Raw genomic sequence first — 19,388 nt, 5'->3', positions numbered from 1 at the left:
TGAGCTCTCCGAGCACTAACTTGAAAGAGATGTGCACAATCAGCTCTCATAAGCCAGTGTGATCTAGCTCCAGCCAACAACTGGAAAAGGGGGCAAGTGCTCAAACCTGGTCTTTGATGCTAAAACCATGTTTTCCGTCATCCCCCTACCAGGGCTTTCTCTGAACACACACCTCCCCAGAGCAGATCTTTACACTGGCATTCTGCATTGTTAAGAAAGGTGCTTAGCTCTAGTTCCTAGAAGGCAGAATAAGGATAATGAGGGACAAATCAGTAGGGTGAACTTCAGAGGCTTCCTAATGCCTCCAGGATGCTAATGATGCAAGCAGGAGCCCCAGAGGACTACTTATCATTCTGCATGCAAGTGGGCCAAGAGAACCCTTGCCATTCGTTTGATCTTGTTGCCATCTGAGCTGCTGTGCCTTTTGTACACCCTGCCAAGCCCCTAGCAATGCTGTGCACAGATTCATGACTGTGTGGTACAGTGACAGCAGCAGGGGCCTGGGCATGTGGCCAGTGGAAACATGATGGTGAGCCAACTCAGGACTGCCCCAGTGGGCCCCCTAGGGCAAACACCACAATAATAGTGTGCTTGCTAAGCCCATTCCACACAGTGGTACGCCAGCCTCTCAGGGTTGGGAGAGCCCTCAGGTCCAGGTCCATCATCCCCACCGAGGGTTGTAGACTGAAGATGTCCAGTGATCTTCCCTCCGAAGGAAGTCTATTACATATTTAGGGACCTTGGTGGAAAAGTTCATATTTATGCTATTCCATAACAAATTCAGTAACTCCTGCTGCAGCCTGAGGTGCTCCTAGTTCTAACCCTGGGAGCCATATGTTGCCAGACTAGTCCCTCCATACATGGCACACATATCAGTCAGGATAGGCTAGGTTTATGCTGCAGGGACAAACACCAATCATAATCTCAGTGGCATGAAACAGCAGTAATAAAAACTGTAACAGCAACTAGTATTTCTTGCTCATTCAAAATGTCCAGTGAGGGTAAGCTAAGGGTCCTATTCATGTTAATCACTCAGGGGCCCAGGCTGTCAGAGACCAGCCACCACCTCTCATCATTGCCGTTCACTGGAAGAAAAAGAGTGTCTCACCAGCACTGAAATGTTCTGGCTTGCAAGTACTATATACCATTCTGCGCTGGACTCGTTAGCTAGAATTATTCATATGACCTCACCTGTCTGTGCTCAGGAGGCAGAGAGCTGGAAATAGTTGGGAAGCAAAAACACTAACCATCACATTAGCTTTTCACATATTTGAAGGTGGTTATGCTGCCCAGTTGCCTTTTCTCCAGAGACTCACCCATTACCTCCTCACTTGCTGTGCTACATGTTTCTGCTCCCTTCATCACTCAGTTCACTCTCCTCTGAACATGATCCAGCTTTGTATCTCTCTGTGGTGGTAGCTAGAGCTGAGTTCAGTTTTCTAGGCATAGCCTAACCATGGCAAAGCTCAGTGGAGCTCATCCTTCCCCATATCTGAGACATCACACTCATAATCCTTGAGGCTAAGATTGCCTTTTATATTTTTTTGGCAGCCACAGCACCGTTGTGTATTTGCTAGATTCTAAGCTCCAGAATGGTAGGCGCTATGACTTCCTTGCTCATTGTTCTGGCTCTATCACTTGGAAAAAGGTCTGATAAATCCTAATATTTGTCAGATGAATAACTATATTGAATTTATTCTCTTTGCCTCTGCCTAATTTTCACTCATGCTGTCAAGACCTATTGTCTCCATCTCATCCCAATATAATGAGCTTTTTCAGACCCAAGTACAGTTTAGTTCTTCAATTTGTTCTGGCATACAGCTATGAAAGAGTGTTATCTTTGGAGTCAAAAAGTGTGTGTGTGACACCCAGCTCTGATTTTATCATTCAACAACATATATGTCTTAAGCACCTACAATATGCCAGGTGCCATGGATACAGTTATGAAGAAGACAGACCACAGGGCTGCCTTACCACTTGGTTAATTTGGGTAAACAATATAACATGTCTTGATTAGAATGTAAATTCCATGAATGCAGGGATCTTTGGCTGTCTTTTTCACTCTAGTTTTTCCAGCAACCACAATATGCCTGAAATATAATAAGTGCTCAATAAATATTAGTTTAATGAATGACTGACTCTCTAAACTCACGTGCTCTTCTATATCAGAATCTTCTGGGAGGGCATGAGTAGCCTGAAAACAAAGTAGCCCTTTGTCTCACTGTTTGATTTTTGTGTTTAGTCATAATGTTGATGGTATGAAATCTCAAATAGGATTAATGTAAGACTTGAAATTTGTCTGTTAATCCAATGGGAACAGGGGTTATGCAAGGTTGCAGAACCACTATTCCAGACTGACACTTAATCTATTAATCGCCACATTTTCGGTATCATTGTGTCTTGAATACAGCTTTACCACAAGGAAATGGGGTGAGACTTTGTCATGTATGTCATTGAAGTTCAGCTATGCAAAAACGTTCACCTATCCTTGATCGACCAGTCCAGGAACCATCAGAGAAGGAAATGAGATTCGACTATAAGACCTGTTCTTTACAAACCCCTGCACAGCCCTAATGATCAACACCACTTCCAGTGCTCATAAATTACTGCTTCAATAATTGTTCTGCAATTCTGCCTATTCTCATTGAATGCTTTGTATAATCCCTTTATCTACTTTGGGCTACAATTCATTTTTATCAGTGAGTATTGTACTTGTTTCATCTCAAAAATCATTCTCTTTGAGAAAAAAAAAAAGAACGGAGTTGAGGAATCCTGCTTTCTCTTTCATCCACATATCCTCTATTATCAGAAGGGGGCTTATATTTCTTGTGAACTTCTTGTGCTGATTTTAACTTTAGAAAGCTCTCCTGTTTTCCATGTATGAACAAGCATGAGAAATGTGAAGGGCAATCAGGTATGAGATATTGTCAAGTATGTGACTTGAGGGACAAGTGATCTATGTGAGCCTGAAGGGAATCCTGGGATGGAGAGAGCATGCAGAGAAGGCACATAGGTGTGCTAGGTCATGGAGGTTGTACAGAGATGGACAGGGAGACAATTTGAGTGATAGAGGTTTTCTATATGGTGGGAGTAGTGTGGGTTGGCGTCTATCAGGGAGACCAACTGACCATATCCCTCTGTTCACTTTTAGCCACAAGTACAAGGCTATAAGAACTCAAGAGGTCATCTAAGTTATTTCTGGCTCTGTCAGGTCAAATGACTACTAGACTATCCTGGTTTCTAATTTGAAATGTATCCAAAGAAGATTCCTGTCTCACCCTCTGCAATCCACTTGCATGTCTGACCACACTTGGTACCAACACAATCTTCACTTTGTCTAGCCTAAATTCTTCTAACTGTGGTCTAAGGCCTTGGAAGAATGACGCCTCTGTGGGGTAAGAACTGCCTTGGTGGCATGAGAAAGGCAGCCCTGAGCGATCTGGAAGGGCTGTTGCAAGGGGATAGGAGTACTGAGGCCTTTTCCAGTAAGAATACACAGGACTATGGAGACTCTTGTTTTACTAGAAACCTTCTTCACAGATACCTTAATCTAGGAAGAAAACACCTTTGGTTCTTGGTTCTACTATTGGCTTCAAATTCTTGGGCATGCCAGACCCTACTGAACATCTTGACACATGTCCTATCTTGTCTGAACTGGCCCACGGGCATGATGAGTAACCAGAGGGGGCCCAGCAGGTACTGATGATGGGTGTGGTCCCTGTGTTATTCGGTCAAAGCAGCAGAATCTCAAACTTAAGACTGATCCTGTATGCCAGTTGGGGCAGGATGGACTCAAAACATCCTAGGAGAAGAATAAGGTCTCCTGAGGAGGTTCTGCAACCAGTTAGAAAAGTGAAATCCCTCCAAATTGGAGTGGCACGGCGTCGGCATCCAAAGGAATGGGCATCATGGAGAGCACGAGTGTCCCACTCTGTCCACTTTCAGATGGACATCACAAGCAACCCTCCCTTAGCCCTCTGTGGGAGAGCTGACGATAATAGTAGCCAACATTGATTGAGCATTTCTGCGTCCCAGTCCTGTAGCGAATGCTTGACCTACATTATCACAGTTAATCCCTGCAGTATTAACAGAAGGCAGGCAGGCGCTATTCTCACTCCCTTTCACAAATGAGAAAGTTGAAATGTTTCTCAAGAACATTCAGTAAGTGTGGATTCAGCCCCCAGGGCTGCCCACTACTCTTACCAGCCAGGGCTCTTACCCATTTGACATCTTGCCCCCTAGACGGCATGGGCAGCATAGGGTAAGGTGGCTCACCTAGGCACTCACTGCTGCTGACACAGGGTGATGCCAAAGACGCAGAAACACATGGGAAGTGACTGCCATTTCTAGGCTCTAAAAGAGCCTATAAAATAAATATGCAAATCAAAATTGTACGCCATCTTCGTAGTCAGAAAACTGGCTATATAACAATTGGGCTCTAAGAATCAAGTGGTGCAGGGAGAGAGAGTGCAGAACTGATTTACTCCACTGGGGAGTAAAGAGTCAGGAAGCAGGAGGAGGGAAAGAACAGTTGGCAGGGCAATGGAGGTAAAGAGGCGGGGATGGGATAAAGCCCAGGGTGGTTCCCTTAGCTTTGGTTCCAATTCAACACAGGAACAGAAGGAGACTACAAAGCTCCCTTTACAGCTGCACTCTGGCCAGCTTTGGCCAACTCAATTCAGAGGAACATCTCAGCAAAGGGCTCATTTTCATCGCAAACATCTACTACATGTACTGGAGTCTTATCCTTGGATGACGTAAAATGGGAAGTTACAGGGCCCAGTGTGACCCTGAGCCAGGGGCAATCACTGTGGGCTGTCTAGTCATTTTAAGTCAACATTGCTAGATTAAGCAACCAGGATGACCAAACCTGGGAACAATGAACAGCTTTATCATGTTGGCATGTGAAATGATCAAATCTGTGGCTGGAATATTTTCAAGGCAATCTGCACCCAATTAAGATCCGGGGTGTGGTGGCTCATGCCTGTAATCCCAGCACTTAGGGAAGCCGAGGCGGGCAGATCATCTTATGTCAGGATTCGATTAAGATCAATAAATGATAAATGGGATGCTTTTATTTGTTTTTTTGAGACAGGGTCTCCCTCTGTTGCCCAGGCTGGAGTGCAGTGGCGCAATCTCAGCTCACACTGCAGGCTCCACCTCCAGGGTTCAAACTATTCTCCTGCCTCAGCCTCCTGAGTAGTTGGGATTACAGGCGCCCACCACCACGCCCGGCTAACTTTTGTTATTTTTTAGTAGAGATGGGGTTTCACCACGTTGGCCAGGCTGGTCTTGAGCTCCCGACCTCAAGTGATCCACCTAACTCGGCCTCCCAAAGTACTGAGATTACAGGTGTGAGCCACCGTGCCTCGACTATTTTTGCTCTTTTCTTTGCTAACAAGTTACACCAGCTCAGCTCCATAGCTGTAAACATGCAGCTGCCAAGGTAGGTTCCAGGCTGCGCACCTTCTTCTTGATGCTGCTTCATGAGCCGGCGGGATGGGTGATGAAGAGTTACTAAAACATGAAGTGGCTCCTCTAGGAGGGAGAAAGGACTGGAAACTCCACCAAGGCTCAGGAGTGACCCTAAGGGTTCAGATGGGACTCACGGCATTCAGAGCAAACTAGACTATTTCCTCTTCCCCTACCTCAGGGAGGTTGAAGTCCCCATTGCATCACCCTGGCCTGCCCCAGTTCCAAGAACTGGGGTTAGCAGCTCCAGCCCCTTGATATGCAAATCATACAGTCCCACTGCTGATAAACTGTTTTACCCATAGGAAGCCTAATATTGTCCTGCCCAGCTGGCAGCTTATCTTGGTGCTTCCTGCCAACCCCACAAAGGTGGAAAAATAGAATTTGCTTTCATAGAAAAACCTCACTGAACTGGGATAAAAGTAGGGACCCTGGAGTTAAATTGCTTGATCCAAACTCTGCTTTAGTTGTGTGACTTTAGACAAATGACTCAATCTCTTTGTACTTCACTTTCCCCCATATGTACAATGAAACTGAGAGTACCCACCTCATGGGGGGTACTGAATAAGTAAATACATTTAAAGTATTTAGAACAGGGCTTCACATATCATACACATGCAACATGTTAGCCATTAAGTGAAAGCACCTTTTGCAGTCAAAGGCAGATCCACATCCCAAAGCAAAGGCTTGAAGTTATTGTCCTTTCAAACACTCAAGACCATGTGTCTAATTCAGTTAGGTCAGTGTGGAATAGCTTGGGAGAGTAGGAGCAAATGGATGAGGACTGGCTGAGAAGGACAGTGGGATGATAAGGCCTGAAGATGTCTTAAGATGGACCTGAGGGAGTGAAAGTTCCCAATGTGACCTCGTCTTGACCTCCATGCTGCCCACTGTGCTGAGGGAAGCCAGCAGCCCCAGCAGACTCTGGACCAGCTGCCTGAAAGGCTCACTACCCATTCCGTGCCAGCCTTCGTCAGGAAGTGTGGGAAAGACAGCCTTGTGATCCCTTGGAAGTGGATGCCAGGTCTAGCAGAATGGAATAAAGATGTGAAGTAGAATTATAACCAGGAATTGAAGACTCGTTTGAGCTTTAGGTAAATATCCTGTATATCTTCTCTCTTCTCAGATATAAACATTAGCTGTTGAATAACCTGATAGGTATGGAATGAATAGCCTCAAAAGAATGGACTCAACTCAACTGGGGAACCCAGGTAGTGGGCTTGAGAATCAATTATGAAGAAGGAAGTTGCTGAGTGATCACAGACTTACCAAAGACAGTGTTTTGGCTCTGCGTGGCTATGATAATGAGTTTTGTGAATGAAACAGGAGGCATGCTTTATTTTTCGTGGTTCTTTACCAGAGTGGAGTTAACCATACCAAAAAGCTAATCAATCCCACAGAGCAATAGAAGAGCCAAAGTAGAGGAGCTATGAAGGCCAAAAAAGTCCCAAAGTCAGAATGATCTCTCCCTTTCCCAGACTACAGCATCAAAGATTTCGACCCTAGACCTGGATCTACTCTTTATCAAGCCCAAACCCTTTGGGAAACCAATGAACTCAACTTCTCTGAGCCTTTCTTCGCATTTGTAGTATGTACTGCAGTACTCACACTATCATCAGTGGGAACAGTGGGCATGTCATGAAGATCTAGTGGCATGATGTGGGTGAGAGTGATGACTATGAGTGCTAAGTGCTACACAAATGGAAAGGGAAACTCCTAGCTACTCTATTCATTAAAAAGTAAGTGTTCACATTGGAATGCAAAAAAAGAACCTATGACAGAGAAGAGACTATCGGTACTAGCCAGCTACTCCTCAGCTGCTCTGTAATTCCCCCTTCCCATCTGTAGTTAGAGGGAAGCCATGTTTTAGTCAGTCAGTGTGAGGAGAGGTGAGGCGTGTCCCTCCTAGGAGAGGTAGGCAGGCAGCTGGTGTCCCCTCCATGTCTCTTCCTTGCTCTGGAGACTTTGGAAAGCTACATTTTCCAGATGGTGTAGTTATACGATGGAGGAGGATTGTTGAACTTACATGCTACTTTATGTGAATGAGAAATAAACATTTATGATGTCTAGCCCCTGAGATCTTGAAGGTTGGTCTGTTACAGCTATGCCTAGCAGTCATCACCCTCATTCAGGACAGAAGTTTTGGTAAGAGACAGGCCACATCTACTTCAGAGAATCACAGAAGCTTACATCAATCTCTCCACTCAGGAATTTTCTGTGAGTTGAGTTCTACCCATTCTGCTCAAGGTTTTATTTTGATTGGAAGTCTACTGTCTTAGTGGGAAGGAGACAAATCATTCCAGTCAAAAAACTGCCTTTTGCTACAAAATGCATTTATTTCCAGTCAGACAAAATTCTTGAACTGTATATTCGGGTACATATTATAAGGTCATCTTTGATATATGCCCTGTTTACAAGATCCATTTCTAATTATTAAAGTGAATATCAAACACACATCTTTGCATCTTAAAACATAAATAAACTGCTAATGTTTATAAGCCATAAGTCTGGTCACTGACATGAGTGGCCTGCAATTCTTCAGTGATGAGCACACAGTGATACAGACATGATCAGATTCCCCAGGTAGGCAGGCAGCAGGCACCTGTAATTCACCCGCTGACTGTGCTGCTGTGGCAGTGACCCTTCTTGTGAAAAAAGAGTTATGTGCAGACAAAAGTGTGACATATGCAATGTGGAGAGGCATTTCACAGAATGCAAACACCATTCAGGTAAATTGGTAGACTCCAGAATGAATGAAAGCTTAATGAATGCAAACCTGTTGTTTACAATACTGGGTATTGTGGCACCTTTTCACTGGACACTTTAATAAATATCTATTAAAGAAAGTAAGGATAAGAGAAGAAGCTGAAGCAGTTGTCTTGGTGCACAACATATTTTCAAGATTGGGCTTTAGGTTGTGAGTTTCAGAGATACCATTTTTTCTTTCTTCAGAGTAAATCATTCTATTTGGAAAGCCCCTCATTTCCTTAAAAAGACCTTTAAATTCTTCATTAGCATTAAAAGACTTCTTGTAGACTGCCAGGAATTGGGGTTCATTGGCTTAAAGAAGAGCACAGCACAGTTGACAGAAAGTCTTGGTTTGTGTCTTGAATTAAGAAGCCTGATTGGCTCAGAATTTCTTAGGTCTACTTTATTCTTCACACTTTCCCTCCTTTTGGCTCCTGTTAACATCCCAAGCCCATAGCCACAGACGCTCATAGGTGGAGCAGTATACTTCATAAAATCTCATTTCAGTATCAACGATTTCTACTGCCACGGCTCCCTCTGGACTCGAAATAGTTGATATCTTCAAGTTCCATCCTTCACAGAGTTCTCCACTTGCTCCTTGAAGGTAAGGTTCTTGTTCTAAGGCTGATGCTGGGAAGGTCTCATAGAGGAAATTCCTGGAAAATCTCTATTCCCTTCGGGTTCTTGTGCCCTCTCTCTCACTCCCCATAAGGCTATGGTTGCAATTCTGAAGACATGTAGGAAAAGTTTCTAAACTCATCCTGGTTAATCATTGGAAGATGTCCCTCATCAATTGGAGTTAAAACTGGCTCTTCCTTTATGAAGTCAGGGTCAAAATTACTGACATCTTCTCGGGATTTCTGCCAAAAAAAGGGAAACAAGGGTCAGATTTTATGCGCTTGAGGCTTTACTCATCTTGCATGGGACATAGCCCATTCCAGTGAGTTCAGAGGAGTGCTCTGTAGCTTGTTCAGTGCATTATTTACACTTATTGTTATGATTAAACCATGCTTTACAGCAAGTCTACTGCATGGTGCATTATTATGGCATTTGGCAACCACCAATTCACTAATTCCATGAAAATCTTGCTGAGCAGGCCTGTCTTAATAGGAGGCTAAGGATTAATTTGGTCATCCAAAAGCAGCTGGCTCACTCACCCTTTATTCTCATTTCACCAAGGTGGCATTTCCCAGCAGGCCTTGCTGAGGGGTGTGCAGCTGTATTTGTCAACAGAGGTTGGTAGGTTCATATTTGTCCTACCTATTGTTTGCACAGAGTTCTATACATTTGAAGAGATCTTCCCAAAAGGCTTCTTGGAAGTGCTGAGCTTAGGGAATAACTGTCGGTCATTTTACTCTCTAGGTAGATGCATTACGCCCTGCTGGACCAGCTGTGCAGTCAGGACTACAGGCTCCAGTCTCTGAAGGCCATACTCTCCCTAATCCCAGGGGAGCTGGCAGGGGGCTGACCATTGAAGGAACGGCTTTACCTCTGGGTGCCTGGCATCCAACAGCCTAGTAGGCTGTTAGTGATTAAGTGCACTGTATGTTTTTAAAAGTTGAGTATTTTATATTTGTATAAACAAATGCTGCAAAGATCATTTCTAAGTGAGTATGACACATTTCACTGCTCTTACTTGGATCAATGATATTTCTTTATCACTCTTTTTTTTTTTGAGACAAAGTCTCACTCAGTTACCCAGGCTGGAGTGCATGACGCAATCTCGGCTCACTGCAATCTCCACCTCCTAGGTTCAAGCAATCCTTCTACTTCAGTTTCCTGAGTAGCAGCGATTAGAGGCATGCATCACCACACCAGGCTTTTTTCTTTCTTTTTTTTTTTTTTGTATTTTTAGTAGAGACGGGGTTTTGCCATGTTGGCCAGGCTAGTCTCAAACTCCTGACCTCAAGTGATCCACCTGCCTCGGCCTCCCAAAGTGCTGGGATTATAGGTGTGAGCCACCATGCCAGGCTTCCCGATCACTCTTGATCTATCGCTAACCTGGCTTCTCTGCCTTCCCACTGTGGAGCTCTTGACCCACAGATGAGAACGAGCTCAGCTCTCAGACCACAAGCGGGACCACCCTCAGGAAGCCCACTCCCTCAGCTGCAGAGCTTGGAGAGGAGCCCCTGGAGCTCCCAGTATTTCTTTGGTCAAAGGGAGCCTGGCCTGGACTTTGCGCTGCAGCAGCTATTACAGACCCAGGCTCTCCAAGCCAAGAGGCCAGGCTCAGTGAAGTAAGCAACATCTCACACCCTCTCTGCTTTCTCAGGGGCTTAGAAAAGGCATAAAAAGTGCCCCAAGGAGCATGAGGAAATTGGCTAGAACAATGACTTTCTCAATTAGCCAAACTCTTTTGGGGAAACCTGCAAAGTTTCAGGCCTCTTATACCCTACAAGATTTTAATTTAGGTTAAGGGAAGTTGGAGATTGGGTAAACGAGAGGTGAAACTTCTAAGAATTAACCTGGGCACGTGAAGACATGTTGTCCCATGGACAAGGAGCCCAGGTTCCCCCCAGGGGAGGCTGCCCTGTGCAGTGACCAGCTGAATTTCTCGTCTGTCACCCACAGGGGCTATCTAGCTGTTCTATGGACTTTGGTGGAATGCTGTGACATCTGAAGAAAGGAAAATCTCTGTGACAGCCTGGGACACTTACGATTCTGGGTCTGAAAGGTGGTTCCAGTTGGCGATGGTTCAGCTGGGCCCAGTCGATTTCCTTAAAAAAAGGATGTCTCAAGATGGCGTGCTCACCTCCCTGAGTCAAGCTGCCCAAGCGCATGGTGGGGTTCTTGGTCATGAACTGAGTGAGAGAGACAGAAAGTGTCAATCATTCATTCACATACAACCAGCATGTCACAAGACAGCAGGCATCAGCCATGGCAGAGGAGCTGTGCGAGACTTTCTGGCAGGTCTTGCTTAACTAGCTGGGTTTTCCATCACAGGCAGCACAGTCAGTATGAATCATGCCTTAAAGGCGCGATTGCCTGTGTGGATTTATGGCTTTTCCCACTTCCATTTCAGACATGGCCACTAAAAGAAAGCAGGAGGGTCCAGTTTTCTTTTCTGTAAACACCATGTATTTTTCTTTCCTCTTTAAAGAAAAGAAACTCTTTATAACAGTGTGCCTTTCCCCAGCACTGCAGTTGTGGGCAGCAGACATCTTCTGAATGGGGCTACTTTCAGAAACAGCTGTGCCATTTTTCTGAGTGACCTGACCAGCTGGCCAGGATTCCCGCTCTCTGACGAGACCGCAGAGAGGAGAGAGAGTCGTTATTTTTGAAGATCTGTGTGAAGAAGCAGCAAAGGTGACATACTGAAAAGGTCTGTGTCCTGGCTCTAGAAAAAACCAAGTTGGCTACTTTTCTTTATGCAGTGAAGCTATCATAGCTCTAGATGAAAGGCTTTTCTTCAAGATGTTCCCCCCACCGCCACTGTTTTGAAGTAGGTTCAATGACTGAGATTCCATTGCTCCATAGACCAAAAACTAAAATGAGCACTGCCACACAGCTAAGCAATGTGTGCATAGAGCTTCTCCGTCTTTCCATCAGTTGGGAAACTTCCTTACTGCTGGGTTCCTATCAAAATATGCTGGGCTAAATCTGCTTTCCCAAAATAGCCAGGAAAGATGTTCTGATCGCTTCCTGAGCAAGGACTAGTACAGGATAATTCACTTTTCATGGCCGGAGTGTGGTTCTCAATTTCAAAGACATTGAAACTAATTCCCCATATTGAAAGAAAATTGTCTTGGATAAAAGTTTTGTTTTGTTTTGATTTAAATCAAACTATCTTTAAATAGACTTATGACAGTCCCCAAGCACTTCTTTCCAAATCTGATTTGTGAACAAGACAAAAGTAATGCTGTGTTTATAGAAATTGTTTTGGAGCAGAATTTACAGAGAAAATCTTGTTGAAGGTGCAGACACGGAAAGACGGTATTTGGAGGTGGTCCCCCCTGCCATGCCAGGTGTCCAGAGGTGTCAAGCTGCCAGTGTTGATTCAAATGAAAATGATAATGTTGAAGGAGGCTGCAAAAGTTCCTAAGCAACCTGATGGGATATACCTTGTAAAATGCTTTCAAAAAAGCTTCAAACGGCAGCTAATAAATGAATATACTGACAGGGTTTAATTGCTTCTCGTCTCTCCTAGTAACAGGGATTAAAGGCCACAGGTGGTTCTGGGTTGGAGGCAGGACCCAAAAGTAAAAGCAGCATTCAGAGCGGCACAGGTCCAATCAGAGCAGCTGCCATTCGAGGCACTTACAGTGGTCACCAGGGATTCAGGAGATGCATATCTTATAAGTAACTCAGTTCTGTAAGAGCTAGGAGTTAGTTCATACTACTTGGGCTCTCACTCAGTAAGCCTGTGCAATGCAGGCAGGAAGGGGGAAAATAGTTACAAAAAAGAAATGAGTAGATTCTTGTGTTAGGAAAGTCAACGGGATACAATTCCTGATGGAAGAGCAGTTGCTATTCTAAGAGCTAGTTAACAAAAACTAATGCTGCAAAAAACTCGGGAGACAGGACGGCAGAACACACCCAGATGGCCTGTGGGAAATTCTCAGGCCTGCCAATGATGTGAGAGAGGACATCTTGTGAATGGGTGGGTACAGCTTGTTCTTCTGGGCAAGACAAACAGTGCGGGACTCTATATGCCAGGGTGGCTGAAGCCCCAGTGTCCAAGAGGCTTGCCCATTCCTCCCTGCCCCTGGCACTGAACCCAAGCTTCCATGGGGCACTGTGGAAGAGGCCTTGCCTGATGACAAGTAGACCAAACACGACCGTCCATCCTCTAAAAACTGCACCCTTGGAACTGGGGAAAGGCAGAATAACCCTTTCACTAGCTTGATACTTAGCCTCTTGGGCTTCTGATAAATCCTTTTGAATAACCAAGCAGTTTTGTTTTTATTTTTAATACCTTGGCCTGAGCCCTTTAGATGCAGCCATTCTCAACTTACACACACACACACACACACACACACACACACACACTTTGATTCAACTGACAAAGGTTTTTAGGGAGTCTACTATATGTAAGGCAGCACACTAGGGGTTTCTCGGGGACATGCAGATGACAAAGACAGTGTCTCTCCACCCAGGAGCTAATGGAGAGAAGGCGGAAGAGTCAAGCAAACTTCATAATACACAGCCGGATGAAATGAAAAGAGACTTAGATCAAGTGCTGTGAGAGTTCGGAGGAGGGACGGGGCAAATAACATTGGGGCTGGTGGTGGGAAGGCAAGTGACAGCCTCATGGAAGAGGTGGCATTTGACCAGAGATGAGGATGAACAGAATTAACATATTAGGCATGAAGGAAGAAAATGTGTCTGAGGACACAGCCAGCACAAATGCAGAGGCATACAAGTGCCTGGTACAGCTGGCATGCAGAGATGACTGAGGAACCGCGGGGGCAGCCAGTGGGATCCATCAGAGGTGAGTGATGAGAGCTGCATAGCAATTTAGGGGATGACTCTAGCCACAGTGTGATGAATAAATCTTAAATGGAGAGGCAGCGCCTGGTGCTAGCAGTTCGAGGCTGAGACAATAGCTGAGAACACACGAGAAATTCAGCAACTAGGAGAGTTTCTAGTTAATCAGAAGGAAGAGTTGGAAGCACATTCTGGAAGGCTGTGGAAGAAGGAACACAATCCACCAACTGCCTGGAAGGGAGTGAAGAGTCCAAGATCTCAGGTTCTCCCTGGCTGCCTGATGGGGCAGTGGTGTTGAGTAACAGAAACAGGGAACAAAAGAGGAACAAGAGATTATTCTTTGTAGCAGGAGTATCAGTAGCAGTGTTAGTAGTAGTAGTAGTTTTGTTAGTGGAACAAAGACAAAAACAGCTCACACTTAATGAGATCCTATAGTCTGCCAAATCTGGGAGGTTGATGGGCTCAGCTTTGCATTGGAGGTGTATGGGCACCCATGTGCAGATGAATTCTAGGATAAATCTGGGGTGCAGGCCAGGGCTGGCCATCTAACGCTCAGAGACATTGAAATTTGAGTAACCACTAAAGCTGGGAGGATAGGTTAGATTGTGGAAAGGGACAGAGACAGACCAGAACTGAGACCAGCCCTAGGTCTCAGACACATTTTATTCGGTCTACATAATGCATTTTGAAATAATTTTAATTACTTCTCAAACATTTAAACATTAGGAAATGTCATATCACATGAAAAGTCAGGTTTTCCGCTTCTCATGGAAAATGAGATGCTCAGGAACACGGTGCCTGCACTCCTCTTCCATAGAAATGGCCTGGAGTGGAGCAGGGGCTGCTGCTTCTCATGGGGCATCAGAGACCCAGTCAGCCACATGCCCCACCACTCCCTATCGCCTCCCACCTGGCTGGTGTCATTCATGGACTTTCATGGCTCCTGACCCCTGGCGTAGAGTGGGAAGCAGCCAGGGTGGCAGCTGGAGGAGCTCATGAAGAGGCCAGAGGAGGATGAATATCATGAAACAGAAACCAGGACTGGGAGGAGAAGGGTCCAGGGTGATGCTAAGGGGGTGGAAGCTTTGTGTGTCATGGTGGTGGTGGGGTGGCCCTTCTACCACTACCCCTCTCCAATGATGTGAAGATGAGTAAGTAAGGGAACACTCAACATTAGTCCCAGGGCTGAAATCTTTCACAGTTCACGTTGGTGCAGATGTGTGGAGTTGGAGGTGGATAGCTTTCCATCCTAGGCTGGGCACGGGCCTTTCCCTAAACACTCTGTTTCTACTGCTGTGGATGGTGACAGCATAATCCTTTTGCAGAAAACTTTCATTATTTGCTTATGTCCCTAATGGGACCCAAAGGCCAGTAAGTTAACAACTGTGCTGCTCAGGGCCATCACTTTCATCCACATCTAAGGTCACACTGAAAAGTTGCCTCACCTCAGCTGACCTTCTCCCTGACTGTGATCCAAGAGGGAAAGTCGGCCAAAGAGGAAAATAATGTGACTTCATGAAATATTCTGCACACGTTTACTGAAGGAAGCAGAATGTTTTCTAGGGCCAAGAAAAGCACTTTACAAGCTGCAGAGAGTGAGGGGACCAGGGTGGAAAATCTGGATTCTCCCCCAAATATAAGTCTCAGACTCACTGGAGAGCAGCAGAAAGAGAAGGGTCAAGAACTCGGGGAGTCATTTTGTGCTCCCCTTCCTGCTGTGGCCCTCATTACAGTGGAACTGAACTAGAGGATACTCAAGGACTCAGAGGCACACCTGGCCCTGAGAATGAGACACTTAACAGTTTTTTTTCCCAGGCTACAGAGTAGGTGTGGCTGCAGGGGAAAACCAGCAGACATGCTCCCTCCTGAGGCTAGCTCTAACAGGATACATAAGGGATTTGGGCCAGGTTTGTATAAGAATGTCCTGGGAGGCCTTCTGCAAGCCAGGGAAGGCTGAAAGATCTAACAGCTTCTCTGACATGGAGGGTTGGTCAGGATCTGCAGCATCACTGCTTGTGTTTGTGTAATTCTTTCACCACTGAGTTACTGTGTGACCTTGGACAAATTTCTTAGCTTCTCTGGGCCTTAGATTTCTCAATTATAAGATGAAGATTTTCCTATATTTCAAAATGTTATGATGAGTCCATGAGAGAATTAACATAAAGCGCCTGGCACAAAGAAAGCCCTCAAGAAATGCTAGTATTGTGACTATCTTGTTGCTGTCCTATGCTCGAATACACTGTCCCTAAACACTCTGTTCCCACTGCTGTGAACAGTGGCAGCATAATTCTTTTGCAGAAAACTTCCGTGATTTGCTTATGTCCCTAATGGGACCCAAATGCCAAACTTGTAAGTCCATCCTGTTCTACTTAAAGGCAGGGGCACAGATAGAAAGCTGCCGAGAGACTACACTCTGAGGTCAGCCTTGACCCTGAGGCTCAATTGGCTCTCCCTGTTCCTCTAGAGCCAGGAAAGAGAGAACAAGATCTCTTTCTGCCTTCACTGTCCTAGGCTCCAGTAGTGCAGTGGGGAGGAATGGTCTTCGGAAAACAATGTTTCTTTTCTTGCTTTTAAAAAAATTTCTGAAATAGGATCTTCCTATGTTGTTCAGGCTGGTCTCAAACTCTTAAGCTCAAGTGTTTCTCCTGCCTCAGCCTCCTGAGTAGCTGGGATTATAGGTGCGCATCACCATGCCCGGCTAATTTTTGTATTTTTAGTAGAGACGGGGTTTCACCATGTTGGCCAGCTTGGTTTCGAACTCCTGACCTCAAGTGATCCGCCTGCCTCGGCCTCCCAAAGTGCTGGGATTACAGGTGTGAGCCACTGAACCCGGCCTACAAACAATAGGTTTTAATGTGCAACTGTATCTGTATTAACAACAGAACAGAGATACTAAATGCAGCAAGATGGGTGCAATGGAGCAGCTTCTTTACAAATCTGGTGTCAGGTATGGTGCTTATCACATCTTGTGGGCTGTGCTACACATGAGGCAGCTTCAGTTTTGAGTTGTTGGATGTTCCAGATTATAGAGTTTAAACTAATGCTGTGTCATTATGAGTCTTGAAAAAACCGGGCCCAAATGTACTTTGAAACTCACTAAAATATAAGTAATGGCTAAAAGTATTTTTTTCCTCTTTCAAAATCTGTCTGATTTCATAGGAAGAGGACAAGTTATATAAATAAAGCAATTAGTCTAATAAGATTTTCTTCCAGGAGCCAGAGAACACTGTATTTTCTACCCAATGGCTGGATTTGGCTGTTGGGCAAACAAAATAACCTTCTCCATTCATTCAATTTCAGACCTTAAACAAAGGGCAGAGAGAGAGAGTTAGCAGCTAATGCTGGCAAGTTAGAAGGGAAGGAAACCATGCCACAGAACCTTCCTGCCAATATTCCAGAGAGATGATCCTAAATGGGGAAAAGGCATTTTATGGCTCTAAAGAGGGTCCTGGGGAGAAAGGGCAGAGAAAGAGCACAGGACACAGAATAGAGTATGGTTCACAGCCATGATGCCCAACCTCGCCATGGCCATAGACCCTAATGGCCACCTCGGGCTGGCGAGAAGCACATCACGCATGCGTGTTGCAGGCGCGTGTCCATCTGAAGGATGCTGCTGGCACACGCAGAGTCTGACCCAGTTATGAAGACCAACCTTCTCCTTTCATACCCATCCTGCCGGCTGTTGGGGAGATCTGGAGACACCCTGTGCTAGCAGCACCCTCCAGTTCAGGGCAGTGGTCACTCAGGAATGTGGCTGCACAGTATAAGAAAGACACCAGGCTTGGACCTGGCATTGATAAGTCACTTTTCCATAGGAGAAGGCAGTGACAGACATTTAAATGTAAGATGGGGCTGATGACAGTCCACTGGAGTGGGATGGGGCTTGGTAGGGTGGAAAGGACAGACAACAGACTTCTGGAATCACTCTGGGGAAACTGTGATCTTCCCAAGTTCAGGTTCTTATACAGAATGGTGCTGCTATGGAATACTGGATGAGCCAAGAGAAGAAGTGCTCTAGCCTGCTCAGATTGGATCTGGATGGAATTTGCTGGGGAGGGCTGGAACTAGTAACCTGCACACTCATGGCAATGGCCCACCCTGCCAGGTATCCAGACTAGTTTGAGAAAGGGGAAGCTACAGGAGTGCAGAGAGTAGAGAATGATACAGTTTGATACAAGTTACCGCTTAAGAAGTGGTAGCCATTACCACTACATATGTATGCTGCATACTCTTTTGTTGCACTAGGCATTAAGTGTTCCAAATTCGTTGGATATAATCCTTATAGCAACTGTGGTTATTATTCCCATTTTAAAGATTAGGAAACTGAGAAACGGACCCATCTGTAACCTGTCACATAGTTTGGAAGTGCTACAGTCAGGATTCAAACTCAGACCTTTGCTCTCAGTCCCTGTGCTAGACTTCCTCTCGAGGCTACCAATTTTCTTATTTGGATTCTGGGTTAAGACACTTGGACGGACAGGTGAGGAGAATCACTACACAGTTATCTTTATTTTCTCCTAATAAATGACACTCAGGACTTCGCCAGATGAGAATTCACAGCACTCTGTGTGTTTCCTTATGTTGTACTTCTTTGCCGGCTCATGTGACATTCTTTTTCCTCTGATTCCATGGAAGGAGAAGGGCTGAGAAGTACATACAGTGCAGGTGCTAAGTGAAGGAAGAGAAAAGTAACAGGGCTGGAAAAAATCCCAGGCATCCTTCCGCCTGAACACCTGGTTTTATTTCAAACTACTGAGGGTCTTTATGCTGGAAAAGATAGAAGGACACTTAAAATTTTCAATACACAAAGAGCTGTTGACCAGAAGAGGGGTTAGATGAGAAGTAATTTCAGGGAGAAATAAATTCAGGGAGTGGAAGTTAAAGGAAGCATATCTAAGCGTTATCATAAGAAAAATTAAAACACATAATGTGGTTGTAATACTCAATACCATTAAGTGATGAGAGGGCTTCCTGGCAGGAACAGGATTGTGTCATTGAAAACATCTGAAGCAGAGCCGGACTGGCCTGTCCGGCGTCAGGTCGGTGGCCACACCAGCGGCCTCCACAGTCTGTGCCCATATCAAGGGACTCTTTTCTTTCTTCTCTTTTTGCATTTATCACTAAAAACTCTGGGAGGAGAAAAAAAGCTGGCATTTTGAAGACTGTCCTTCCCTCAGCTACAGATGCTTTGTTTTCCTTGAGTTTGAAATGGGCTTTTCTTTATAAAAAATAAAGTGAAATAAACTTGCTCAAGCTGATCTCCCTGAGCCAGTGAAGGAGGAAGTGGGCATGCGGGTATATTTGAGAATGCTGGCGGGTCAGTGCCTTCTCTGGCAGGTTGTAACTGACCGGCATCAGAATATTCTGTGCGATTATCTCCAGAGACACACTACACAGTGTACTTTATTTTCTCTTGATGAAACTCAGTACGGTAAATGCCCTATACTGTTCCTGCAGCGGGGCAGGGGCAGTGCTCAAATCTGTGGTGGGCTTGCTGGCTGTGTTTTCCATGCTATCTGCAACTGGAATCCAGCAGCCCTTCATGAGCACATACTCAATTCCTTTCCAAGGTTCCCAACACCCCGCACCTTTTCTGTGTTTTATAATCATTATTGCTTCCCTGTATCTTCATTCCTGTCATGGGACAATGTTGATTAACCGTAGGTAAAGGTTAGAGGCGAGTCTCGGAGATGGAAACCCAAGGTCATGCGGTTGTGCCAATGCCCGCAGTTAGACAACAT

At 45.2% G+C, this 19,388-nt stretch overlaps 1 protein-coding gene across 1 annotated transcript in view; it reads right to left on the bottom strand.

Annotated features, from left to right (window-relative positions):
• Positions 1 to 7,786: 7,786 nt before the first annotated feature.
• PRKCH (protein kinase C eta) overlaps positions 7,787 to 19,388 on the bottom strand; it is a 242,256-nt gene continuing 230,654 nt past the window's right edge. The window contains exons 13-14 of the mRNA XM_017895546.1: positions 10,878 to 11,021; positions 7,787 to 9,080 (exon numbers count right to left, since the gene is read on the bottom strand). Coding sequence (XP_017751035.1) covers positions 8,934 to 9,080; positions 10,878 to 11,021 — 291 coding nt within the window. The 3' untranslated portion in view covers positions 7,787 to 8,933. The remainder of the gene's footprint in view (positions 9,081 to 10,877; positions 11,022 to 19,388) is intronic.

This window comes from Rhinopithecus bieti, unplaced genomic scaffold, assembly GCF_001698545.2.
Source record: "Rhinopithecus bieti isolate Rb0 unplaced genomic scaffold, ASM169854v2 scaffold_25987, whole genome shotgun sequence".
Classification (NCBI taxonomy): domain Eukaryota; kingdom Metazoa; phylum Chordata; class Mammalia; order Primates; family Cercopithecidae; genus Rhinopithecus; species Rhinopithecus bieti.
The sequence above is the reverse complement of the archived record's forward strand: the minus strand, read 5'-3'. Positions and strand labels throughout refer to the sequence as shown.